The following is a 27160-nucleotide window of genomic DNA, read 5'->3' as shown; positions in this document are numbered from 1 at the left end:
ACTCGAGCCAGCACCGAAAGAAAGCGACGAAACCCACCCCGTCCCCTTCGCACATTCTCTCTCTCTCTCTCTCTCTGGCGCAGCGTATGCAAGAAAAAAGTGCAGAAAGAAACGATGCCCAACACAAACCATAGGTAAAGCAAAGCACCAAGGGGAAAAAAACATCCTCATAAACAAGAATCCAGTACACACCCAAATCCACCCATAAGTAGTCTTGAATTTGAAACAATCCCAAATCCATCTCTCTCTCTCTCTCTCTCTCTCTCTCTCTCTCTCTCTCTCATGGGACTCTGTGCAAGCCTAGGAGCATTCTGCTGCGGCGGCTCAAAGCCAACCACCCAAGAAATCACAATCAACTCCTCCTCCTCACAAGACTCTCCCCACCACCCTCCTCCTCATGAATACCATCCCATACCCATAACCAGCCAAGAACCACCTGAACCCAAACCGGACCCACCAAAACTAGCCCCCTCCTCCTCCTCATCATCTTCCCAAATCGGACCCATTCTAAGCAGACCATACGTTGACATAACCCAAATATACGATCTCGACAAAGAACTGGGGAGGGGCCAGTTTGGAATAACTTATCTATGCACTGAAAAATCCACTGGCTTGAAATACGCCTGTAAGTCGATATCGAGGCGAAAGCTTGTGACTGACAAGGATATAGAGGATGTTAGGAGAGAGATTGCGATGCTTGAACATTTGAGCGGGCAACCCAATATAGTTGAGTTCAAAGGGGCGTACGAGGACAGGAGTAATCTGCATTTGGTTATGGAGCTGTGTTCGGGTGGGGAGCTTTTTGATCGGATAACGAAGCAGGGGAGTTATTCGGAGAAGGAGGCGGCGAGGATTGGGAGGCAGGTGGTGAATGTGGTTCATGTGTGTCATTTCATGGGGGTGCTGCACAGGGATTTGAAGCCTGAGAATTTCTTGCTTATGAGTAGGGAGGAGGATGCTCCTTTGAAGGCTACGGATTTTGGGCTCTCTGTTTTCATTGAAGAAGGTTAGTTTTGGAAAAAAAAATTCTCCCGCCCCCCCCCCCCCCCCCCCCCCCCCCCCCCCCCCCCGCGCTCTCTCTCTCTCTCCAATTGATCCTCGCTCTCTCTCTCTCTCTCTCTCTCCAATTGATTCGTTTCTGGGCAAATGCGACACCTCTCGAGACTTTTTCTAATGATGGGTACACTCCTCACACGTATAAGGAATGACAATAAACAACTATGATTCCTTTGTTGATTTTAATGATATTTTCCGTTCTATTTTTATTGTCCATTTTCGTTATTTGTGTCGTTCTTTAAATACTTATATCTTTCAATTTATAATATTTTTTATAATTTTAAATATTTTGTATTATATTTGACAGCGGAAATAACAAAAAACAAAGAGATTAGTTGCGTACTAATCAAACGAATGATATATACTTGTAGTCACAAGCAGTTCTTGAATCCTCAAGAGAAAAAGACAAAGTCTGAATATTATTGATAAAAAAAAAGCTGCATAAACATTAGGTTACAATCCCTTTTATAAGAAAAATGCGTAACCCTAGCAAAACCCTAACTCAAAAACAAAAATTCCCAAAATTTGGGAAAATTAATAAAATTGGAAAAAGGAAAGAAAAACATGACTTTTCCAAAAAAAATCAACTCCTACGGAATTATACGCTAAAAGTTATTAACGAAACAAATATTTTCTAAAATAGCAAAAGCGTTCAATTGGAGGCCTAAACGAAGGAATTAGGCCTAAAAACACCACCAGTCACGACTTAGGGGTGGTGAGTATTGATCGCAGCGCGAAAATGAGTCAGCCCACCAAGTTTGGGCCCGATTCGAGCTCGTCCGAAAGTTGCTAAATCGGATAATTTACAATTAAACAACGTTTGGACTTCCGAGTCTTCGACCGGTCCAATTGATCATGAAATTGAGCCTCCACGTGTTCTACATCAATATACCTAATTGAGAACTATCAAACAAGATCTATATTACACATTTTTAGAGATTTATATTGAAAGATATAAGCGATTGAAAACTGACACGATTATAAAAAAAGGACAAAGAAAATGAGACAGAGGGAGTACCTTCTTTATCGGATCAAAAAAAAATGATACCTTCTTTACGTATGAAAGAATTGTTTTGGAAATTCTGTTTGACCAAAAAAAAAATTAGTTTTGATAAAAAATGATAAAAAAAATTACCAATTTTAAGTCCTGAAAAATTGAGAATTGAGAGTATTTATTTTAGTTTTTTATTATCAAAAGAGTGAATTTTTCAATGTAAACCACTTTTGGATAATTCCATCATGTGTTTAGTAGAACAATTGTTGGTTAGGAGTCAGTAAAATGAACAATATACCATAGGGGGCTCATAGCCATTTTTCGTACGCAGAGGGGGATGTATTATTGGGGAAAACCGCAAGAGTGTAATTGAAATCTACCCTTTACTTTTCTATCAACTTGTGCAATTGATTGATGGTGATTTTTTTAGCTTTGTTGTCTTGTCCTTGGCTTTGGGGTGCATCCAATTGAGTTCTTTTCTTGACATGTCTTGATTATGTTATATTGTTGCAAGGAGACAATTGTGAATCTAGAAATTCAATTGAAAGGGATCGATACTTATAAATAGTAGTTGAAGATGTTTTGTCACATCTCACAAATCACTCATCCTAATATGAGGGTTAAAGTTGTCATTTTGGTGATATGCCACAAAAATGGAATGCTTTCATTGAGCTTAAACTTTAAAGTTAGCATGGGGGCTAGTTTCAAATTTTAGAAGTGCTATGGGCAGTACTATTGGGCACGTTTGATTGCGGGCTTATTTGTTAGGAAGGATTCAAAAAATAGGATCAAGGATGGAACAGAGAAAACAAATGGAGACCATAGGATAATAGATTAGATTATATAATTTTAGGATTAGTTGTAATATATTTGGTTAGAGCGAGATAAAGATAATAATAATTACTTTTGACCGTAGGACGAGGAGGGAGATAATCTAGAGAAGCGGGACTACCTAATACCATTACTCTCCCTCGTATCCCCCTCGTATTAGTTAATCCCCACTCATGGGGTATTAAAAGAACAAATAATCCCAACTTGTCCAGTCAAATAGTTAATCCTAGATGTACTAAACACGGGACTAAGGAATAATAGAAAGCATGTGAGCCTTTGTGTTCCTCTAATCCTGATTTCACCTTCTTAGTCTAGCAATCAAACGAGCCCTATAGGAATATAGGAATCATAGTGATTGTGTGTAACCAATGGTACGTGACCTGCTGGTGCCTTCTTAATCCAAACTCTTAACTTTTTTCTTTCTTTTTCTTTTTGGTATATTTGTTCAAATTTCCTGATAATTTTTAAGATTCACGTCATATTTGTTGAATTAAGCATTCATGTCGATGAGAAAGGTCTAAAAGTTGAAAAAATGGATGCATTCATGTTGATGAGAAGGGTCTAAAAGTTGGAAAAACTGATTACTAACAAATTCCGAAAAAAAATAAAAACACTTAAAGACAAAAAAAAGTTGGGTAGAATCAGGGGGCCAAAATGCCCACGTGAAGGATGGGGTACGATAGGATGAGCAATCTCAATCTGTATTCCCACAGGATCGAGAAGAGATACCACATTTCTTGTTCCTCTGTCTCAATCTCAATTGTTGCATCAAATGCCGAAAGTGAATCCGACACCATTTCCTGTCAACCTGGATCATGATGGGATCAAATCTCCATCCTACCATAGGTGTCTATACGCTTTGATGAGTTTCTTTATTTATTTTAGTTGGGTGAAAACATTAAATTTGATTTCGAGGGGGACTTGTGACTTGTCAGACCCAGACTTTCGATTTTTGTCATGTGAGTGGATGTTTACTGTTCTTCACGCGGCATGTAAGTAAGGTGTTTGATGAATTTACTGTTACGGTTTTTGTTTGTAAGAGGAAAAATAATAGGGACTTTAGTTTATTGAGATAGTGAAATTAGGTTGAAAAGAGAGTTTGCATCTGATAAAAAGAAAAAAAGCAACAAGCTTGCTAAACTTTCTGTTAACTTTTCAAAAAAGTTTGAAAACTTGACCTGAGCAACCGCGAACTTGGGTCATGTGACTCATGTGGTAGAATTGTCAATCGGGCCTCCTACTATAATCATTTCGCATAACTTGAATTTTACTTGCAGAAAGGTGATTCAAATAAACTTAATGCTCTTTGAGAGTCGAACCAGAGAAGGGTGATCCAAATAAACTTAATGCTCTTTAAGAGTCGAACCAGAGAAGGGTGATCCAAATAAACTTAATGCTCTTTAAGAGTCGAATTAGAGACTTGTGTATGTACGTACATCCTCTCTTCTTACCACTTGAGCTAAACGTTGCTCAACATGAAAATTAAAACCTGCTAAACTTGAACCATTGACCCAGGTCAATGGTGAAAGGGACAGGTCAACCAAGTCTCTCTGTCTCTCTTGCACATGTTGGAAAAGGAGCAAGAGGTACTAGATAGAGCATGTGAAAGGTAGAAAATGTTGCACAAGATGACATTGTTATGAGTCAGATTCCACCAGAGAAGTGGCCCAGGTTATTTTTTAATTCCGGGCTCATTTGTTTGACCAAATATGTGAATTGAATTGGATAATATATCTAAAGGGATCACATATTCGTTGTTTGGTTAACGTTTTTATGGGCTAGATTAAATGTCCACCGTACTTATAATCACAACAAATTGTGGATATGTAATACGGTAATAGAATCAGGGTATTGTATTACAGAGTACTATTAAACTTATCACTATTAATCCCGTGGGACTGAAGTTGGTCTTTTGTTTGGTGTTGTAGGGAACAAAACAAAGTTGCTCATAGTCTAGCTAATTTCAGTCTCAATAGAAATCTTGTTTCAAATTCAGGTTGTATTCCGCCTGAGGTAGGAGTTTTGTTGGTTAAAGATATAACTGGTTGACTTGAGTTTAATGAGAAAATCCGTAATCTTGTCGAAAAATAAAAAATAAATTTCCTGTGGGGCTGCATATTCTATGAGATTATATATGTATTAGTTTATCAAAACTGCATGCATTACACTTACTCCTTGATAATCAAGCAGAGGCAACACATCAAAACAACTCTTGAAACAATTTTCTGCTCCATGTCAAGTTAGAGAATACATAGCTGATCAAAAACAATCTTAGAGAATACATATAACCATTGCTTATTTCAGTAAATAATTAAAGCGCAGCTGTGAACTTCTGATACATGTATGGATATCGATGGTACGATATGTGTGCACCAAATTAAATGGATCCACAGTAGGCAGCAATAAAAGAAGTGAAGAATTTTCATAGTTAAAATGAAAAACGTGATTAGAAATAGACAGCAATGGATGTTTGATCAATACATGCAACTTTACAGAGCTTATATTGCCACCATGCCTCCAACTGGTTGGACCAATGCTATTCTGTCATACCAAGAACATGACATTCTATCCATATTTTATCCCCCTTAATTTGGAAGTCGGGAAGTTCACTCATTTTTCTTGGCCTTGAAATTTTTTGACGTTGCTTTTCATTGGTCGTTTCTATTGCCTGGCAATCATGTATCTTTGCGAGTATCTCAGTGTTAACAAAAGGCTTCAAAATGTTTATCCAGGGAAAGTTTACGACGACATTGTAGGGAGTGCTTATTACGTTGCTCCGGAAGTGTTGATGAGGAACTATGGGAAGGAGATAGATGTGTGGAGTGCAGGAGTCATTCTATACATCCTCCTAAGCGGAGTGCCTCCATTTTGGGCTGGTAAATGCCTGTTTTTTTATTCATATACCAGTGCCTAAAATAATACATTTATTCTTGAGTATAACGTATCTTGAATACCTGTTCGGCCAGTTTGTGTTTGGACTATTTGAGTTGTTGCATTTGTCAAAATGGCTGCTCAGTACCAAGGATTTCTTATTGAATTAACCAGGTTTTGTTTTCCAAGTGGATGACTTAAGCATCCCTCCAAATCCTTTTATGAAATATAACTCTGTGTAATTTCATTAGTTGTGCTTGTACCAACTGCCAAGTCCCTTTAGGATGCGTAAAGTCTGACTGATATGAAACCAATATATCTCTGTCGAAATGAGATTTTGACTTGGTTATTTTACGCTTGGATGGATACATTTTTTTCAGAGACCGAGAAAGGCATCTTTGATGAGATTTTAAAAGGCCATATCGACTTCGAAAGCTCACCTTGGCCTTCTATATCAACTGGTGCAAAGGATATCATCAGGAAAATGTTGACAATGGATCCTAAAAAGCGGATAACTGCTGCTCAGGCCATTGGTAAGTACATAACAAAAGGAAGAAAATACCAATAATCAATTCCTCCCACATCTATTCATTGTCCCTCTTGGATAGGTCATTGAGACTAAGTGAAAATTTTCAGAAATAAGATGACTTTATTATCCAATGGCTTATTTGAGAGGGCTGTAGGGATGCAGTGTATTGGGGGATCCAATATTCAAAGTGTTAGTAGGTCTCTATTGCTGGAGATGATATACTTTTAGCTAACTTTGAGTACTCATCAATTTAATCCGGATCATCATCTGTGAACCAGAGGATCCATGGTTGAAAGAAGGCGGCGACGCATCAGATAAACCTCTTGATAGTGCTGTACTCGTTAGGATGAAGCAATTCAGAGCAATGAACAAGCTAAAAAAGCTTGCTCTAAAGGTATAATTTAACACTGAGTTCTAAGAAATCACAAAATTCGCAGAATTCAGATATCAACTATATGTGGCTGAGCTTGTCTATGGTTCTTTTGAGGTACTTTATATCACACATGTTGTGGATTGTGATTCCTTCTTTTGCATTCACGATGTTTTTTTGGATGACCGGATGTCCGGGTCAGCTTGTGCGCACCTCGACTTTTTCAGGGGCCCTGAAGTTACTGACCCGCAATCCCCTCCAGTGCCGCAAGGTTTGAATGTTTGCATAGTCATGTAGGACAAACACTTATTGTTTACTCATGCCTACTTGGCCAAATCCCTTGGGGTTTGCATTCACGATGTTTTTTTTTCCCGATAAAATTGCATTCACGATGTTGTGCGTTCGAATTTGGACTAATCAAGTTTGCATGTAGCACAAATCTATTGAACCCATTACTTCGAAACCCGAGACTCGAGTTGGCCTATTTTGCATATTTAGGCTTAGTTTATTTTTCATGTTTTTTTTGAAGATGTCAATGTATTCATAGGAACTCAAGTCAAGTCTTTACACAATTTGGAATCAAGACCGGGCGGAATACAACCCAACTGAAATAAAATCTTCCTATCAAAGCATTTAGAAGCTATCCAGTGTGCTACTTTGTTCTGGCCCCTACAACACCACACAAAGACCATTGCCTCGTCTTGGCCCATACTTTGATATCCTGTACCACAGCTTCAATCTCCCAGGGGCACCATGATTTACCATCAGTCAAGCATGAAATGAGGGTCTTGCAGTCAGCTTCAAAAATCACATTTTGGTAGTTTTCTTCAATTGCCATTGCACAAGCAATTCTTAAAGCCCAAGCTTCAATGGATAGAGCTGATGAAACCATAGTTCTCCCACACCGCCATACCTGAGCCGATCCACCACTATCTCTAGCAATAATGCCAAAGGCAGCTAAGCTGCGGGAGGATTTGAATGCTCCATCACAGTTGAACTTTATAACCGATGGGGGAGGTGGTGACCACCTGTCCAACCGGCTAGGCCTAGAGAGGCCCCCTTCCCTTTGCTGACATACCCCTTGCAAGTAGTCCATATTAGCTTTTCTCGCTTGCTCAATGACCTCTTCCGGGATTAACTTTTGACTACTGAAAACAAAGTTATTCCTCGCCTTCCAAATGGCCCAACAAATTTGGAAAATATCCCCCACAACCTCTTTACTTGTTTCCTTTGCTAAGCACCCACACAGAATATCTTCCATCCACCTATCCACAGCTCGAATCTCATTCTGAAAGACCCAAAAGGCTTTCCCACTCCCAAACCAAACTGCTTTACTCCATGGGCAATGAAAAAGGAGGTGCTCAATTGATTCACTTGCATTGTCACAAATTTGGCATGTTGGATTGGAACTGCACTTTCTTGGGAAAAGATTTTCTCTACAAGCCACCCAATTCTGGACTACTTTCCACATGAAGATACGCATTTTAGGGGCAGTAGGAATCAACCATAACTTGTTCCACATTCTACCTGGAGGAGTGAAGGAACACGATGGAAGAGCTGGGTTAACTTTCATCAAATTCAGTCTCCTCTGAGCGTAACCCGACTTGACAGTGTACTCTCCCGTTTTTGTGTGGCACCAAATGAAATGGTCTGGGGAATTTGAGTAACTTACTGGGATTTTACAAACAGCTTGTACCTCTGTCTCCGGAATGCACTCCTTCAGCTTCACTCTATTCCATTCCTTCGTTAAAGGGTCAATGAAATCTGCCTCCTTTAGCGGTTCCTTGAGACGATTATCCAGCAAAGAAACCTTCCCCCCGATAATCCCAGGGACCCACTGATCATCCCAAAATTGAATTGACTCTCCATTCATTACATTCCATTGAGACCCCTCTTTGATCAGGCCTCTTCCTTCTAGCAAACTGCACCACACCCATGAAGGGGTGGATCCCCTCTCTGCCTCCATACATGATTTACTAGGAAAGTAAAGCCCTTTTAGAACCCTAGCCCATAGGGAATCCTGATTTATATTCAATCTCCAAAATTGCTTGGCCAGTAACGCAACATTAAAGGATTCAAAGTCTTTAAAGCCCAAGCCACCAATACTTTTCTGCAATGTCAATTTATTCTAGGCCCCCCAATGCATCTTTCGTCCCCTACTACTCTTCCCCCACCAGAAATTGCTTAGAGTCGAATCCAGACAATAGCATATAGACTTTGGAACTTTGAAGCACATGAACGTGTACATCGGAATAGGCTGTGCAACAGATCTTATAAGCACCTCTTTCCCAGCGTGGTTCAACAGTACATTTCCCCAGCCTTGAGCTTTCTTCATAATTGTATCCCTTAGATATCCCAAAGATGCCTTCTTTGATTTTCCCCAGCACACAGGCAAACCCAAGTACTTAGCATCCCCTTCCATTTCCTTTATCCCCAGAATCGATTTTAAACTGTCCTTCAACTCATTCTTTGTGTTCGGAGAGAAAAACACACTAGATTTCTGGGCATTGAGTGACAAACCAGACGCATCACTAAAAGCTGATATGAGCTCCATAAAATTCAAGCAGGACTGAGGGGCAGCTTCAAGGAAAACCAGAGAGTCGTCTGCGAATAGGAGATGAGACAAAATGGGACATCTTTTTTTCATTCTTATACCACCAATAGACTTATTCATCACTGCCTTATGCATCAAAACTGAGAACACATCGGCCACCATTAGAAATTGGTAAGGGGAAAGGGGGTCTCCCTGACGTAGACCCCTTTCAGGCACAACTTCACATACTTGGCCTCCATTAACAACTATTGAATATTTAACAGTGCATACACATTGTTTAACCAAGGATATCCACTTTGCATCAAATCCCATCTTCTCCATGACACAGAATAAGAAGTCCCAACACACTCTATCATATGCTTTATTCAGATCCAGCTTTACTGCCATTGAAGCTTTCGTACCTACTTTTTTGTGCTTAAGGAAGTGGAACACCTCTTGAGCTACAATAATATTATCCTGAACTTGACGCCCTGGTATGAAAGCAGATTGTTGCTCTGTAATAATACCATTCATAAAGGGCTGCAACCTATTAGCCAACACTTTGGAAATAATTTTGTAAATGAAACGACACAAACTAATAGGACAGAGGTGATTCATACCTTCAGGATTCGAAACTTTAGGGATTAGTGTCACGTTGGTGAGTCTCAAATCCCCAAATTTCTTTCGATTCCACTCCTTAAGTCCCTCTTTGCATCTCTTTAGACTCATCTTCAGTTACCCAAAAAGACTCAAACCTGAAAGGTTTGCTGACCTTATTGAGTGGGACAGAGGTATTCAAGAGCAAAGGGTTATGATCAGATCCTATAGCTGCTTCCACAAATACCATTGCTTGATCATGCATCTCACGCCACCTAGCATTCGCGAAGGCCATGTCAATTCGTTCCATAATGAAATTCTCTACACTCCTATTATTTCCCCAAGTAAATTTCGGACCTTTAATTCCAAATCGACCAACCCACATTCGCTTATCATTTCATGGAAAGATGAAATAGGCTTCTGACTAGGCACAAGACCCCCCAATTTGTCCTTGACTCGCAAGACTTGATCAAAATCACCCACACACAACCAAGGTAGTCTTTCTGACTGAGCAATATTCATGAGATTTTCCCATACCAGAGCTCTCCCAAACCTCGTCGGACACCCATAGACAAAAGTAGCAGCCCAACTTATTTTTCATGTTGAGTGAACACTGGTAGTGGTAGAAAACATGTGGATTTTGATGCCCAGAGACATGGGTTTAGGCAATGAAAAATGTGATAAAGAAAAGCAAGTAACCTACCCTTTTGAGGGCAACAATGCAAGATTGGACTGAATATACATCCTTTGTATTATAGTATATGTTTTCTATAGCTGACATTTTTGGGTTGCTTGAAGGTTATTGCAGAAAATCTTTCAGAAGAAGAAATCAAGGGCTTGAAACAAACGTTCAAAAACATGGATACCGATGGGAGTGGCTCAATCACGTACGAGGAGCTCAAAGCTGGATTGACTAAGCTCGGCTCAAAGCTTACTGAATCAGAAATAACAGCGCTTATGGATGCTGTAAGAACTCTAACTCTTCCTCTCTCTCGCTCACACACAACCGACTCTAGTTTAGAGCTACTAACGAAACTAACTATGTTCAAACTCTTTACCTATACCTTTTACGGGACACATTTCCCAATATATTTTCCTATCAACCTAATGATGGTTGCAAGCAATTTGTTTGTATATTTCTACTTAAATTCAGTTTTTTCTCAAGTCAGTTCCTTGAAGAAAGGAAAAAGGATGACTGTATTACTATCTTTGGTGGCACTGTGCGTTCATCCATTGACTACTTCAAGTGAAGATATTCCTAAATACAGTCAGAGAAATGTAAACAAGAAGGGAAAAAAAAGAGAGTGAACTAACCAAAACAAAACGGATGCACAAAAAGTGAAGTGTTTTGTTACTGGTATTCTTTTGGCAGGCGGACGTTGATAAGAGTGGAACTATTGATTACCTCGAATTCATAACTGCAACTATGCATCGGCATAGGCTTGAGAGAGAAGAGCACTTGTACCAGGCCTTTCAGTTCTTTGACAAGGATAACAGTGGGTTAGTATTCTATAACTACAGCTTAACTGCCTTGTGATTCACCTCGGTAAATATCTCACGCGTTCCCCCCACCGGAGAGGTCATTTTTGGAGGAGAAACTGTGGTTTTTCCAAAAAAAGGTCCGAAGAAGGGGTTGTTTGTTTCTGGGATTTTTATGGAAAGTATTTTGACGATGCTCCCTAAATTGCTAAAAGGCCCTCTTTCAACTGACATCCTCGATATTTGCTAGCTCCATGTTGTTTCGGATTTGGCCAAGATTTTTCAAAAGTCTACAGTGAGCTTAATCCAATTCATGTGATCCAGAGGAATTAATTACTCTTCACATTTTGCGTTCTATTTTTACCAGGTTTATTACAAGGGATGAGCTGAAAAATGCTATGGCCGAGTATGGAATGGGAGATGACGATACTATAAACGAAGTCCTCGACGATGTGGATACCGATAAAGTACACTACAATATCTTCTGGAAAACAAAAAAAAATCCTCATGTTATGTTTTTTCCTTGTCATTTTTGTAATGCTGCTCAGTTTCTGCTATGCAGGATGGGAAAATTAATTACGAGGAATTCGTAGCGATGATGCGAAAAGGAATGCCGGATGTTGGCGGGCAACAAATTTGGACTGAGGGTTAAAGAAAGAAGCAGAGTTAAAATCCTCAGTGATTCCAATATTTCTTTCTGGTTCAGTTCTCTGTGTATAGTGTTCCCAAGGTTGATAAACTGCTTCCCTGTAAATCTCCCATTATGTAATAATCTTAATACACTGTGCGTTTCATAATGCAATTTTAATTTTGCTGTCTTATTTCCTTGTGTTATTAGTTGAATAACTATTCTATTTGACAATCAAAATCTCCTCCAAATTGGCTGGATTTTGAAGTTTCAAATTCCAAACCTGTTTTCATATGAATCAATGTCAGTTCACAAAGTCTCTAAACATTTGTAGTAGTAGTAGTAGTAGTAGTTTAGAAGAAGAGTGTATTATAGAAATTTGATTCATTTGTTATTAGTCTATTTCACAACAAAACACTTTGTTACCAACGAGTTTGACCAAGTAGGCATGATAAAGCAATGCTTTATTCTACATGAGCTTGTGTGTTCGAATCTCACGAAGAGTAAACACTCCAAATCTTGAGATCACTAGAGGGTTTGTTTGATTGTTAACTTTTTCGGGTCCAGAATTAATTGGAATTCATGCAAACTCGCTCGGATATCCTGTTATTGAAAAAAAAAATAGTAGTAACACTTTGGTGCCCTTGTTCACAAACTAGAGATTAAGGGCTTGTTCGGTTTTGGTACTCAAAACCTCTGCGCAAGGTCCCCAATAAATTTTCTTTATCTATCTCTCTCATTCATTACTCTTAAAAATCCCCCTCAAAACCTCTCTCCACCATAGGTGGAAAACCTCAAGTTTCCACCACCCCCATTTGCCGAATCCACCGTGCATTAAATGTAGAAATTTGAAAAAATCAACTTGATGGGACATCGATAAATATATTAAAAACTGTATTTGCCGTCTATTCTCTAAACCAAAATTCAATTTTTGATATTTCTATCGATATTCGATCAATCTGATTTTTATCTGATTTTTTACGTGGAAATATTACTATGCAGATCCTATAGGATAAATGGTTTCGATTATTGCAATGAATGTGCGGTGGGGCGCACAATAGGTGGTTAAAACTTGGGATTCACCTCTAGTCCAGTGCATTTTCTCCAGTCCACTGTTCAGTTCGTGTTTTTTGGGCTCATTTTAGGCCCAAATTTTTAATCGGAATCGTTCATCATGTAGATCTCGTTGAGACAATCCATAATTCCAAAAATTGAGTCCATCGGATATGTATTGATACTTGATTGATACACATTTATTTGATAAAAATGGTGCTGGGCACACTAGATGTAACCCGTTGGTAGCAAGTTTATATGTTCCAATAAGTTATCAATACATATCTGATGGACTTGATTTTTGATGCGGTGGCTCATCTCAACGAAATCTACATGATGAACGGTTCCGATTATCAACCCAAATCCAAAATAGGCCCACAAAACGCAAACTAAACAGTAGCCTTGAGGGAAGGCACTGGACTGGAGACGAACCCTAAAACTTGGGGGTTTTCCATCAATGGTTACATGGCCCGGTGTCAAAACGGAGAATGCCCAACTGCCATTATCAACTACTCTAAAAAACGAAGAGCATGCTCTCGCTCCTCTCTCTCTCCACCTCCTCACTCGCCACCTTAAAATCCCTTCACGCCTCATCCTCCTCCTCTCTCTCCTTCTTCCCGTCAAGAAACCCTAGAAGTTTCTCTAGCACCATCAGAGCTTGTTCCGCGTCCTCCTCAGCCTCAGATTCCGATGAACCTCACGAACTTCACTCCGGCCGCCGGCGAACTAGTTACGCCGGGGTCCGGTTGGACGGGACCGTCGATGCCGAGTCCGGCAAAATCAGGCTCGATTCGTGGATTTCCTCTCGAATCAACGGCGTGAGCCGGGCTCGTGTGCAGTCGAGCATTCGAACTGGACTCGTTAGCGTTAATGGCCGCGTAATCGATAAGGTCCGTTCAGTTTGTCTTGTTTATTGATCTACCTTCCGGGAAAAAAATCATCTTTAGTTAGCCTTTTGCATTTTTAGCTTGAATATTATTTTTTTGGAGTTCAGATAATCAAAGAAGTAACAAAATTGCCTCATTTGAAAAAAGGACTGATAAATGAATAATAAGCAAACAAGCCCTTGTTATTATCCTTACCTCTAAAAAATGCTTCTTTTGAGTTATCAATCTATTATGTTTTGTCAGTTTTGAGGAAGAGAACGTAACGTTTAAACTGTGTCAATGTTCACTATCCATCCCTATTTCGGTGGCCAATCGGTTAGAGAAGCTGGAAAGAGATTTCCTTTGGGGTGGTTCAGGGGAGGAGTTTAAGTTCCATCTTGTGGATTGAGATACAGTTTGTACTGCAATTCATGAAAGGGGTTTAGGAGTGAGAAAGCTTGCTATTTTCAGTCAAAGCTTGTTAAGAAAATTGTCGTGGAGATCCTGTGAAAGGGACAAATGGTGGAGGAAAGTGGTGCGGGCTAGGCATGGGGAATGTTGGGGTGAGTGGTCCTCACTGGAATTGCAATTGCCGCACGGTTGGGGTCTTTGGAAGGGTATTAGGGGAGGTTGGGGTGAATTTTCTATACCTATTAGTATGAAGGTGGGGGGGCATGGAGGAGAGTGAATTTTTGAGAGCATTTTTGGTATGGAGATGTTAGGTTGCGAGATGCTTACCCGTCAATATTTTGTTGGCGGCGGATGGGGATGCAGCTGTGGCAAATTATCTTAAATTGGAAGGGGATATACAGTGCAGTGAGATGTTACGCTTCTCAGGGAGGTACAAGATTGGGAGATGGAGGAGTTGTTGGAAAGCTTTATGCAATGAGGGACGTGGGGAGAGGGGAGGATTATTTGAGGTGGATCTCGGTAGCTAACTGGTCATTTCAGGTGAAAGGTTATTACCAGGTTTTTGTCTGGACTCTGGAGAGCCATTTGGGGTACTCTTGCGCCAACCAAGGTTTGTTTTTTTTGCTTGGTGTGCAGCTAAGGATAAGATTCTCACTATAGGTAATCTTGGACGGCATCGAATTGTTATTGTGAATCGGTGTTGTGTATGCTTGAGAGATGAAGAGTCAGTGGTGCATTGGTTTATTCATTGTCTGGTTGTTAAGGAGATTTGTAATGTGATTCTTGTTTCAGGGGGTATGTCATGGGTTTCCCCTACGACGGCGATGGAGCTTATTCAAGAATGGTATGGGGCTAGAGTGGTTAGAAGAAGATGGAAGCTATGCATTATGATCCAGCTGTGCTTGATGTTGTTAATAGGCCTTTGTTCAAAATTAAGAGTTTTTTTTATTTCTACTTAGTTTAGTTGGGAGTTGAGGGACATGTTAGATCTTTTTGGTGTATAGAAGGATGTATAGGGCCTTTTACCATTTGATCCTTTCTTTTTTATTCATCACTTCTTGTACATGGATGGCATCCTGTTGATGCCTTTAAGTAAATTTTTACTCCGTATTACTTATGAAAAAATAAAGTGAAATAAATGTATTAAAAATTTATGTTGCAAATTATTTCAAGTGTTTAAGAGGAGAAGAAATTAACGTTGTAGTGTGGCCACGTGCCCCCGGTGGGCACTGCGGGGGCATGTGCTCCCTCCACCAGCTAGCTAGGTCACTGACTCCTAGCTGTGTTTGACTCAACCAGTTATTGTTCACAAATCTGAATTCTGTGTTTAAAAGGTGTTCATTTAGGGTCAATGCGAATTTGGAAGATTGATGGCAAATCAAGCCGATATTAACTTACTGATGACAAAGTTCTATTTTTCAAATGATTTTGGGTGTTTAAGCACGTTACTCGTGACTTGATAGACTTTTTATTTAGCAGGTTTCACACATGGTCAGAGATGGGGATGAAGTTGAGTGCACTATATCGGAGTTGCAACCTCTAAAGGCTGAACCAGAAGATATACCTTTGGATATTGTCTATGAAGACGAGCACGTGCTAGTTGTTAACAAACCTGCACACATGGTAAAGAGTCTAATCCTGTTTGATAACTATAGTTAATGTTCAATGATTTGTTGCAATTCATTTTTCTTCATTCTGAAAGGAGATTAGCACCAAAATAACAGCTGAAAGAATAGATCGTTTTTTGTTTGTCATGCAATGAAATGCCATTATGTTAGTAAGTTAGATTATTATGGAGGGTTGACGCTAATCCATCAGCTCAAACCTGCAACCTCATTCTTGTTAACCAATCATGACAGGGAAGAACACTTGGGCTTAGCCAAGGATCGCTAAAAACGCAGTAACCAAGTGCTAAATTTTAATATGCGGGCTTGACTTGACTAGGTGTTTGTGGTTCATTTATATTGATATACAAACCAACAGTAAGTGGTTGCCGTTTTTCCTTGTTGTTGGACCTTTCATCCTTCATTTTAAAACATTAAGCGATCTTTTTATGCAGGTTGTTCATCCAGCACCCGGCAATGCAACTGGAACTCTTGTTAATGGAATTCTTCACCATTGCAGTCTTTCCACATTTGCATTTCCTAATCAAGAAGTACTCTCCGAGATGGAGGATATTTCTGACGATGAGTTTAGTTGCTTTTCTCCTGGTCAAAGTGGTGATGAAGATGTAAGTTCTGTCATATTTGCGGCATCGGTTCGCCCAGGAATTGTCCATAGACTAGATAAAGGCACCAGTGGATTGCTTGTTGTTGCAAAGGTGAGTTTTGCCCCTTGCTAAATGCCCACTACCCTTAGTCACCAAAATGAACTTTTGGGATACACAATGGCTTATTAATTGGAAACCCTTTGGAAACTGATGACAGGATGAGCATTCTCATTCTCACTTAGCTGAACAATTCAAGCAACACACAATCCACCGAGTATACATCAGCCTAACATGTGGAGTGCCCTCCCCACTATCAGGACGTGTTGATATTCCAATTGGTCGTGATTTGAATAATAGGATTCGAATGACTGCTGTTCCTGGACCAAGCAAATGTGGACATGCACGTCATGCTGCTAGTAGGTGATTTAAGGTCCTCCATTAGTTTTTGTTGCGCATATTAAAACGATTTTGAAAAACGAAGTTCTTGCAATCGAAGGTAGAAAAAGAATGTAAGAAAATTTTGATTTTGTCCCAAGCAAGTTTCCTGCGCAGCTAAATATCTGGTTTGTCATAGATTTGGCATGTGACCCAGTCCTGCTTTTATCCGAATTAAGTAGGAGATCTCGTTTACATGAAATTGGAGATTCAGTTAATCTTTGCCTAGTTTGCAGTATCAAATGTGTTGATAGTCAATGTCATATGCCTTTGAGGTTGTGATTTATATGATTATTTCAATTGAGTTTTTTGATTTATATTAGGTACAGAGTACTAGAAATACTTGCTGGCGGTGGTTCCGCACTGGTAGAGTGGCGATTAGAAACTGGACGCACTCATCAGGTACCCTATTTTCTTTCGTAATGGAGACTTCATTGTGATGCTTAATGGTTTTAAATGACTGTATTCACTGAATGGACCAAAAGTAAGTATAAGAAACTGTTTTATACTTGTTATTCCTGCCATTATCATTTCTTACTCCCTGAGTGCACCACTGTAACGCCCACTTTAGGGCCATTTTAAGTTGCCTATTGGTATCTTGTCCCAAATAAAAAGGCCTGTTCAGATGGTCAATCCTTCTTCATGTTTGAGATGGTATCTTGGCAACCTTGGTCATATTTTTTTCCGCAAAATTCTTTCTTTTTGTTTGGAAATTCTAGTCTTCAATGTAGCCTATAAACTTTGCTGGACTAAGTTATTTGAAATAAGCAGCTTTTCAGGGTTGTTGCAATGTGCAGCTTGTTGTTCACTGATCGTGATGATACAACACTGACATGTCTTGGGTTGTTTTTTGAAACAGATACGTGCACACGCGAAGTACTTGGGAATTCCTCTATTGGGGGATGAGGTGTATGGTGGCACTGCAAATATGGCCATGTCGGGTCTTCGGCCTAGGACTCCATCTTACTTTCATGGGCAACTTATGCAACTGGTTTCCCAAATAAAGAGGCCTTGCCTCCATGCTTTGGCTCTTGGGTTAGCAATCCAAAGCTTTTTATGCCTAATTATCCAAAGCAATCCAATTATCCACTAACAAATTTCTCGTCTTTGTTTTGCAGGTTTAGGCATCCGCATACAAGGGAGAACACAAACTTTTCTTGCATTCCACCTGTTGATTTTGCTGAAACTCTGAGCCAGCTCCGTGACATCAGTTTCGAGAAGGTGAAAACAACTTCAAAAACATTTTAAGAAACAGATTGGGAAATAGTTTTCCGGCTGAATTGAGGGCTGATGGAGAATGGGAGCCACAGAAGCCCCGCCTAAGTCAACAATGTCCTCCTTGGTCAGAATACTCGAATCAACGATGTGCCAACGCGTCCTTAGGCACCAACTGCTCGAGAGATGTTGATCAACTCCTAAGAGCATCTCCAATCCGACACCCTCCAAATCTCTATTTGAGAGGATCAAATTAATCTATTTTATTTGAAAACTAGATTTAGAGGGTTGTACTATTTATCTCAACTTCAATCCAACACTCTATTTCTCAACTCCAACACATATTTGGAGGAGATCCTCTATTTTTTCCTTCATCCTCTATATTTAGAGGATCAAAGTTCATCCTCCCAAATGGAGGAGAGTTTTAGAGGATGGGTTGAAGAATGTTTTTCCTCCAAAATGAAGAAATGGAGTATGGGTTGGAGATGCTCTAAGAGTGGTAGAGTAGAGTGGTAGAAGTTGATCTCTGTAACCACCTTGGTGAGCGTGTCTGCAAGATTATCTGCAATCGAATCACTTGTCTGTTTGTCACTCGAATTTCTTCTATGCAAAACATGGCTCCAAAGTAAAGAAGTTTCACCTTGTAACTATTTAGATATTCAAATAGCTCAATTAAGAGCATCGAAACGGCTCCAAAGTAAAGAAATTACACCTTGTAAAGAAGTAAAGAAGTTACACCTTGTTACTATTTAGATATTCAAATAGCTCAATTTAGATATTCAAATGGCTCCAAAGCTGGCATAATAAATTCCAAGTTAGTGGGGACCAAAAATGATCGATGGAAGGTCAGCCAAGAGTTGAACACCTTAGGAGCTGTTTCAAAAAAACAAAAAATAAAATGAAAAGAAAAGAAAGGCCATAGGATGTTTAGGTAGGAAGGACTCGGACAAAACCAACAAAAAATTGGTCCACAGGTTAGTATTGGTCAGTGGAAACACCCCCTAAATTAGCAGACAAATAAAGTTTTATCATGGCGGATGGGCGTATGAATTTTTTTTATAAGAAAAGGCTTGTGAGAAAATCAACTACCCTTTGGAAAACAATGATAAATTTAGTCAAATTTTGAAGACTTTTTTAGTACGACAATTTATTACTCTTCGGGGGGGGGGGATAAATATTTTAGTGTGTCCAAGGAAAATTTATCAAAAATTTCATGGATGCCACCCGCGCCTTGACGATTTATTAGACGTAATTGGATCCTTTCCGATTCTTAATTTGGACTAACAATTCAATTTTGGATCGTTCATTATTGCAATTAATGGTTTGAATATGTTCATATACTCTTGTAAGTAAAAGTCTCTCAGCAAATCCGAATCATTGATTATTGATTGTACCAATATAAGTTTTAGATTTGGACTGTCCCGTCCGGTCCAAAGCTTAGACCGAAGAAAATCCGAACCTTTATTAGACATAACAACATGCCACGGAGATATGGTCAACAATATGAACATATAAGTCCATTTAAATGTAACAGAAATCAAAGCTATGTACTCGAAAGAAGTCTGAAAAAATACACATAAAATAAAAGTTTAGTCGTTTAGTGTAGTTTCTACGTCGGCCTGGCATTCTTCAACCTTAAATAAGTGAAGTTGATGATGAGTCTCTCAATGAATGTTGAATTACTGCCTTTTCAACACAAACATATGGACTGTCTGTCGTCCACATACATGCCCGGCCCACTGCAACTGCCCCATTAATATACAGAGAATTGATCTGTTACGACCTTTCTCTTTCCTCTATCTAAAGAGATGAAAAAATCTTCTTGACAGAGGTGTTGTTTCAAAAGTGTTTTGGACGGTCAAAATATTAATGAAACTTTTTCGGAAAAAAGTTAATTGTGACCGGTCATAGTTGAAAACGAATCTCAGTCAATGATTGCGCGAATAGACGATTAATATTGCGCGGCTCCGTGAGAAAGACTATCTCTTAAAGAGATAAGAGGGGCTATTTCTGTTTGGGAATTACCTTCTCAACCGGTTTCCTTAGGATCTGATACAACCATGGCTTTTAGAGTGATTTGTCTGTATGCCACCCTCCCCCTCTCTCTCTAGAAAATGAAGAATTATCATGCAATATTTGTTAGTGAATTAGTGGAGTTTGGGAGAGTTGAACCTAAGACTAGGTAAACTTAAAACAAACACCCATCTACTTAGCCTATAGGGTTCATAAATTACGTTCAACAAACCATAGGAACTACTAGCTTGTAAGTTCTCTCTGTATGTATGTATAATTTTTTCCCTTCGCCTTCTACATTTTCATCACTTCCATGTTGATTAAGATGTAGAATAGAATGGGTAGTTTCTTCACTTCAATGTGAAAAATGGCCAAAAGGAAAATCTACAACCACAAATACTTTGCACGCAAAATTTGTGTGAATTCGACATTTTTCTTTTAGGAACTCAAATTACACAAGTTTATTTCTTTTGAAGTTTCTTTTTTTTTTTTCCACTTGCAAAAGTTTGAAGGGTTTTTCTTACCCTAGACATAGACAAAATGCTTACGATGTTTGGATTTGCGTTTAGGATTACCCAAGTTATTACGTGAAAATCCGACGAGAGCCGAAGAGAAATACTGAAATACTGAGCTGGCCAATTTGATCTTTCAAGCATTCTTTTTCTTCTTCTTCTTCTTCTTCTTTTTTTTTCCTTTTTGATTATTTTTCTAATTGAACCACATGTTGATTATGACGGAAGTGAAATATATGTATATACATATATATATATATATATATACATATATATATATATATTATTACTTTATAAGGTAAGTGACAAAACATTCCAATTATTGATTGGTCCAAATTGGGTTGCCAGCTGATTTTAGCCCCGCGTGTTTTAATTTAGACTTTAAAAATCCAAATCTAACCTTTCACACAGTTAGACGAAACCTATGCATCACTACTAGCTGTCACATTAATGCCGATTGAGCGATCAATCCCAAAGGGCCTTCTAACTTCTCTAACTCATTCATATCCTCTCCTTTGACCAAATCTCTCTCTCTCTCTCTCTCTCTCTCTCTCTCTCTCTCTCTCTCTCTCTCTCTCTGGGAAAGGTCAAGAAACATAACTTATATGTCGTTATCTTTTTTCTTGTATATAAACACACACTCCACAGAGAGAGAGAGAGAGGGAGAGAGAGAGAGAGAGATCACTCAGAAGAAAACTAGACTGATCAATATATCTAGAGGAGAGAGAGAGAGAGAGAGAGAGAGAGAGAGAGAGAGAGAAGGAAGAGTATGGAGAAATCAAAGTCAAGAAACAAGTTCTTGAAATTTCTACCAAGAGCAGCTTCAGCCGTTAGATTCCAAAACCCACCATTCAGCCCAGACAAGCTCAAGCACCTCGCCGGAAAAGGATTCTCCGGCCAGTTCATGTCCATAATTCCGGCGGAAGCCCGAGGGAAGCCCAAGAACTCAACCACTGCCACCTTCGAAGCCCAAGAGCCCACGTCACCAAAAGTCTCATGCATGGGCCAAATCAAGCACAAGAAGAAGATCAAGAATGAAAAGCAGCCCGCCTTTCAGCCCAAAGATCACGTAAAGCCTGTTTCGGCCCAAATTGAGGTGAAGAAGAATACGACGACGTCGTTTCATAAGAAATTATCAAGTAGCATGAAACCGCAGGGTAGGAAATCCGATGCTTCGTTTGATCAGACTAGGTTGCCAGATCGAGCGCCTAGTTTGAGTCAAATGAGGCGGTTCGCGAGCGGTCGGGACGCGGTTAGAGATTTCGATTGGGGGGATCAGGTTAAGGCGACAGATGAGGATTTCGGGGATTATTATTCTGGTGAAGAGAGCGAAGGGGAAGAGAGAGAAGGTTTTGTTCCTTTTTCTGCACCAATATTGGTTGGTGGGGGTGGTGGGGTGGTGACAATGGAGCCTAGAAAAGAAATTAATTTGTGGAAAAGAAGGACCATGGCTCGACCTAGCCCACTTCAAGTTAAGACCATGGTTAGACCATGAATAAGCCTATAGATTGAAGAAATTAAATTAGTTTTGGTCTTATTTCTTAATTAGTTTTGATTCTTAATTGTTACTTGGAATCACTTTCGATAATGATTGCTTATATTGTTGAAAAGTAAAAAAAAAAAAAATTGAAAGTAAAGTAAGCAAGCAAAGATTTGTCAAATGGGATTTCATTTGAATAGTTTTAGGGTTTCATTTGAATAGTTTTTGGTGGATACCTAAATGCAATTACGTATATATAATTTTTACGTGTTCTTATTCAATTTCCTTATGTTTAGGGGAACAGAACGATAGTTGGGGGACTCCGAAGTGGGCCCTGTTAACGCGTCTGTGCACAGACGTGCAAGGCAAGTATGCTTTTTGAGTACTCCTTTGCTCCTATAAAAATGTGGGCGGCTAAAATTATTAAACCTAGCATTTTCACCTCTTCTGTCCATTTATTGTTTGTTTGTCTAATAATTTTTATTACGTAAGTCAGTCAAACTAGGCACAAACTCACAATTCCACTAATAGCAACAATAGTCACATAGGGAACAAATTAGTAAACAAATATCTCCCATTAAATAAATAATTAATCTTTGGTTTTAGCAAGAATTGACTCAATGACCTTCCATTTGGAAGGAGGCAAAGTTAACCAAACTTAGTTTTCCCAAATTGTATTTATTGTTTTTTTTTCTCCGAAAAAGAGTCAGAAATCCATTGATAATAAATATTACTACAAATCACCGTATGCATCTAATACAATTGAAACTCCACGCTCAAATCAAATGAAGGATACACCAGCGTTAAATTGATCAGGTGATTGGATGTCAGAGACGCGCATGCAAGTTGTCGAAGAACACTTGTCATGGTAGTTCCACTATAGACGAGGCTTCCTACAGAGACTCCGACACCAACTAAGTGACTATAACGTGCACGAAAAATACCTCATGCAGCTAGATGGCCAAAAAACCAACTACAGTGCAAAAATTGATGGAGAGAATGCAAAAAAAAAAAAAAAAAGTCGCAACCGTGGTTATTTTGATGCTACTAAAAACGAACAAATCCCTTTGTATGTTCGGTCGTGAATTTGAGACCCCAAATAATTTGCGTAAGGTATTAAATACTATAACTTGCAAAAAGCAATGGGATGAAATTGAAGGTCTATCGAGAATCAACTTAAACAAATTGGAACCTTGATTTCATGCTGAAAAGTTCGCTCACTTTAAGGACTAATCACCTTTTGACCCGATCGAGGATACACAACTACGATATCAAATCTATGAATATGTGACTGCCTGACGATTCGGGGTCCTGTAGTACACTATGTAAGTATGTAATGTGTATCTGAACAATACGTTGGCAATTGATGGTTCAGACTCGCTGAAACATTTAATTTTATCGGTTAAAGTTAACTCTTACCGATAAGAGTTAACAAGTATATTTGAACCATTGATTACGGAAACAGACGGTTCAGATGGGACCTCATTCCCTGCCTGACTGGTATCGAAATCCATAATTTATGCAATTAAAATCCTTTTGACCTTGATTCATTTTAGGTGAATCGCAGTCTTGATTCTTGACTGTAGAGATATGTGAGATTGGGATTACTGCCGTTGATTTGTCAACCTTTCTTTCAATCAGTTTTTAGAACATTGGAAACCTTTTTTCTATACATTATTATGACTTTTGAAACTTGCATGTACGTATTTATTTGTTATATTTGCAAAAAAAACACTCATTACTCCTATTACAGAGCACCAAAAAGGTGAAAAATGATTTCATGTCGCTAATTAAGGACCATTTCAGTTTTTTTTATTTATTATAAATTACCATCGAAATCGGAAGAATAATATTTTTATAAACGCCAAAAATAGTTGATTTTGAAATCGCAACTAATTAAACAGGACATTTTTGGAGAATTCCAAGGTTCGTAGATTAAGAGCAATGACCATCCCAAACAAAGGTCATTGGGGTGAGGAATAGAGTGTGTCCATGGTATCATATATAAATTGATGAATTGCATTCGTCTTTTCCCGTTGGAATCATTTTGGATAAGCAATTACTTGTCTTGGGCGAAAGCCCGAGAGGCTGGTTCCTTCAAGTTCTCATGCACGAAGCCTCTCCGGTGGGGCCAATCAATTGAGGTCCTCATATGGTGAACGGTGAAGTTGATTCTCCAGAGATTAGTCGATATGAACGTAATACTACCCGGACACTGTAAATTATCAAAAACATCATTTTGTAGACCAACCCAACAGGACATTTTCGGTGAAGTCCAAGTTGTGCAGATTGATTGATCACTACTGGAGTGGTTTACTCAAAATGTGAAAAAGGATGATTCTAGAGGCAGAGCCATGAAGCGATCTTTAGCTGCAACTGTGTACGTTGTTCATAGTAGGTATAGTACACGCTGCGAAGACCCTGCCTGGGAGACATGGACCCCCTCGGTAGTATCTGGATCAGGAATGGTCCGAGCCTCATTTCCAGGGCCACTACAAGCTTAATAAAAGTAGTGTACTTATAATAAAAATTATAGCATTGGATTGGGCCTATAACCAACAAATATAAGATCGGGCCACATGACCGGCCCAACCTTCACAGCGAAGCCCGCCCATATCCACACGACCAAACAGGAATTGGGGTGATGAATTGACCATGTCCATGGCGTCATTGAAATCAAGACTCTTTAAATCATTTTGTCTTGCCTTCTTGTTTTCCCGACGGAATCATTTGGGATAAACAATCGCCCGCTATGCTCAGAAATCCAAGAGTATTCGTATTAGCCTCTCTACATTTTGGACTAATTTATATCTTAAAAAATTACTTTATTATTTTAGCTATCAATTTTCAAAATGTCTATCGCATCAGATTCTCTATATTCAAAAAAATCATTTCATCAAAAATATTATTTCTATATTAAAAAAAAAAAAAAACACCAAACCAAATCCCTCTCTCTAACTTAACTCTCTGGAGAGGTACCTGGATAACCCCATGTCTAGGTTCATTTGAATTCAGGAAGGGATGAAGCAATAAAATAAGAACAAGCTTGTGAATAGTCTCTCGCCTCTTGTAACAAGCAAATGTAGCAAAACTAAAAAAAAATTGCCAAGCAGCGTGGAAGGCCACGAGACTAGTGCAGCTCACTTTCCAGTATCTCGCTCGCTATTCTACTGAAAAAAGAGGTACATAAAGGGAGATGAGGATGCTCTAAGAGGTTGGCTTGAGATGAGATTTGATTTCACATATGGTATCATGTTCGAAATCTCTTCGATGAGGCCAATCAATTGGGTCACTACCTAGCGGAACGAGGTGTCTGTAATCTAGTCCTTTTTTTGTCAATCGATAGGAGAGCTCATTTACATCATGCATTTGAATTACAAAAAATACATATCACGAGACACTACAAGAAATAAGCCTATCATAGGGGAAAATCAAATAGAAAAAGAAGAGCCCCTCCGGGGGGAAAGAGAATCGATTCTTACCAACCCCTCCACCTCCCACTTAGGAGCGTACAAAGGGTGGTCAACTGAACTAAACCCAGTCGGTTATCCGTAATCTAGCTTAGACACTCTAAATTATAGGGAACAAAAATCTTGTTGTGGGTGATTGAGATTTCTAATTTTTTGGGAGTTTTCTTCGGAACTTCCCATATTACATCTCTGTTCTTATGGACCAATTTCTTATGTCGGGTCTTGGATTTAGAAGGGAATTATAGGCCGAACTGGGATAAGATAAGAATATGGTTTTCTTTGCAATTTGGGCCACACCCTCAGCATGTCATTAGGAGTACTTTGAAAATGGGTTGTGCCCACAAACACAAATATCTGCCACCCAAATTACTAATACCATCATCACAACAGACAGGTTGGAGTATTTGCACTGCCCTTAAACTCATCCGGCCGTTCATCTCTGCACGGATGGTTGGGATTGAATTTGAATGCATACAGATCTGAACTGTCCATTGTTTGGTCAAAATATAAGCCGTCGATTGCCGAGATAAACGGCCGCATCGACCGCTCGACATCCGCTTTGCAGGGGCCCATAGTCTTTCAAAGTAATCTTTCTTTTATAACTCATGTTCAAGTCAATTAAAGCGCACTTCAAGTTTTCCTAGGTGACCAATCTACATCTATACAGTTCATGTAATAGAAGTACTAATATTTACGGGTGTAGTTGAAGTGCCATGATGATATTCCTTCATTTACTGCCTCATGCAAGGTTTTAAATATGAGCCATTTTGTAGCATATTACTTGATACGTATCTTTTTTTGCACCTTCTGATACGGCTACGTCTCGATATTCAAGTAAGATAAATATTTGCATGCGTATCAGCCGGCTTCGATTAAGTATCGATTCGTTTTCGATTCACAACCGTTACGACTAATTTAGGCGCTTTGAAAAACGAATTTTTTTTAAAAAAAATGCATAGCTACAACAATCAATTCCCTTTTAGCGTATTATTTTATTTTCTTGATACCGTTACATCACACCGCGACGACTACGTGTGCCGATACCGTTATTTAAAGCATTTTGGACCATGGTGTTTTGATTTCTGCTCTCTCTCCTAATACACATTTGCGATATGCCAATATCTATCTATGTAAGCAGAGACTTATTATAGCTTCTTTCGGTGCAAGGTCAACGGTGGAGTAAAAAAGTGGTGGGAATAAACTATGTGGCTTTGTTATTTTTGGCATATTCGGTGGCATTGTGGATGGCTGATGGCATGCATGACCTCTGCTTGCTGCCTTTACCGTCCAGACTTTTACGGGCCTAAAGTAGATGCATATTAAAGATACGTTCATTTTCCTGAATTATTATAAGTTTTTAAACAAGTTTGAAGTTTGAACAAACTAAAGTCTAGCCAAGTTCGAACTGTTTGGTTCGTTTAACGGTCCTAACCGGAACTAATACTATATTTAATTCTTTCATATAATAGATGATTCCCTCTTGCACACACAAACACAAACACAAACGTAAGAGATGCTGTTTAAAAAGGTTGAATAATCGGGTTTTGGGTGTTGAGAAATTTTTGGGTGTCGGGTGGGTATCACGTGATGTCTGCTAGGTGCATCCGG

General features: G+C 39.2%; 3 protein-coding genes across 7 annotated transcripts; all 3 read left to right on the top strand.

The window, feature by feature from the left end:
* On the top strand, window positions 1-12081 carry LOC131329883 (calcium-dependent protein kinase 29). Of its 3 annotated transcripts, none has more exons than XM_058363298.1 (8): window positions 1-1006; window positions 5614-5757; window positions 6133-6285; window positions 6560-6675; window positions 10580-10747; window positions 11154-11281; window positions 11628-11727; window positions 11823-12081. In XM_058363298.1, exons 1-8 carry the CDS (start codon window positions 283-285, stop codon window positions 11910-11912), a joined length of 1623 nt encoding a protein of 540 aa, XP_058219281.1. In that variant the 5' UTR covers window positions 1-282; the 3' UTR covers window positions 11913-12081. The 3 variants fall into 3 exon arrangements, with proteins under 3 accessions (XP_058219281.1, XP_058219282.1, XP_058219283.1); XM_058363299.1 differs by lacking the exon at window positions 1-1006 and adding an exon at window positions 3556-3727; XM_058363300.1 differs by lacking the exon at window positions 1-1006 and adding an exon at window positions 3834-3873.
* A 1318-nt stretch (window positions 12082-13399) lies between these two features.
* Window positions 13400-18731, top strand: LOC131330233 (RNA pseudouridine synthase 2, chloroplastic). Of its 3 annotated transcripts, XM_058363740.1 has the most exons (7): window positions 13401-13831; window positions 15698-15841; window positions 16278-16538; window positions 16645-16847; window positions 17186-17264; window positions 17722-17897; window positions 17981-18731. In XM_058363740.1, the coding sequence occupies exons 1-7, from the start codon at window positions 13472-13474 to the stop codon at window positions 18108-18110; spliced, it is 1353 nt and encodes a 450-aa protein (XP_058219723.1). In that variant the 5' UTR covers window positions 13401-13471; the 3' UTR covers window positions 18111-18731. The 3 variants fall into 3 exon arrangements, 2 of the variants coding, with proteins under 2 accessions (XP_058219724.1, XP_058219723.1); XR_009201029.1 differs by lacking the exon at window positions 17981-18731 and having other exon boundaries at window positions 13400-13831; window positions 16645-16843; window positions 17722-17860; XM_058363741.1 differs by lacking the exons at window positions 17186-17264; window positions 17722-17897; window positions 17981-18731 and having other exon boundaries at window positions 13400-13831; window positions 16645-16851.
* Window positions 18732-21264: 2533 nt separating this feature from the next.
* LOC131329155 (uncharacterized protein At1g76070-like) lies at window positions 21265-22346 on the top strand. Its single transcript, XM_058362233.1, has one exon. The coding sequence runs from the start codon at window positions 21372-21374 to the stop codon at window positions 22095-22097; it is 726 nt and encodes a 241-aa protein (XP_058218216.1). The 5' UTR covers window positions 21265-21371; the 3' UTR covers window positions 22098-22346.
* The last annotated feature ends 4814 nt before the right edge of the window (window positions 22347-27160 follow it).

The sequence above is a fragment of the Rhododendron vialii genome, chromosome 6a (genome assembly GCF_030253575.1).
Source record: "Rhododendron vialii isolate Sample 1 chromosome 6a, ASM3025357v1".
NCBI classification, from domain to species: Eukaryota; Viridiplantae; Streptophyta; class Magnoliopsida; order Ericales; family Ericaceae; genus Rhododendron; species Rhododendron vialii.
Note: the sequence above shows the minus strand (reverse complement) of the source record. Positions and strands in the feature narration are given on the sequence as shown.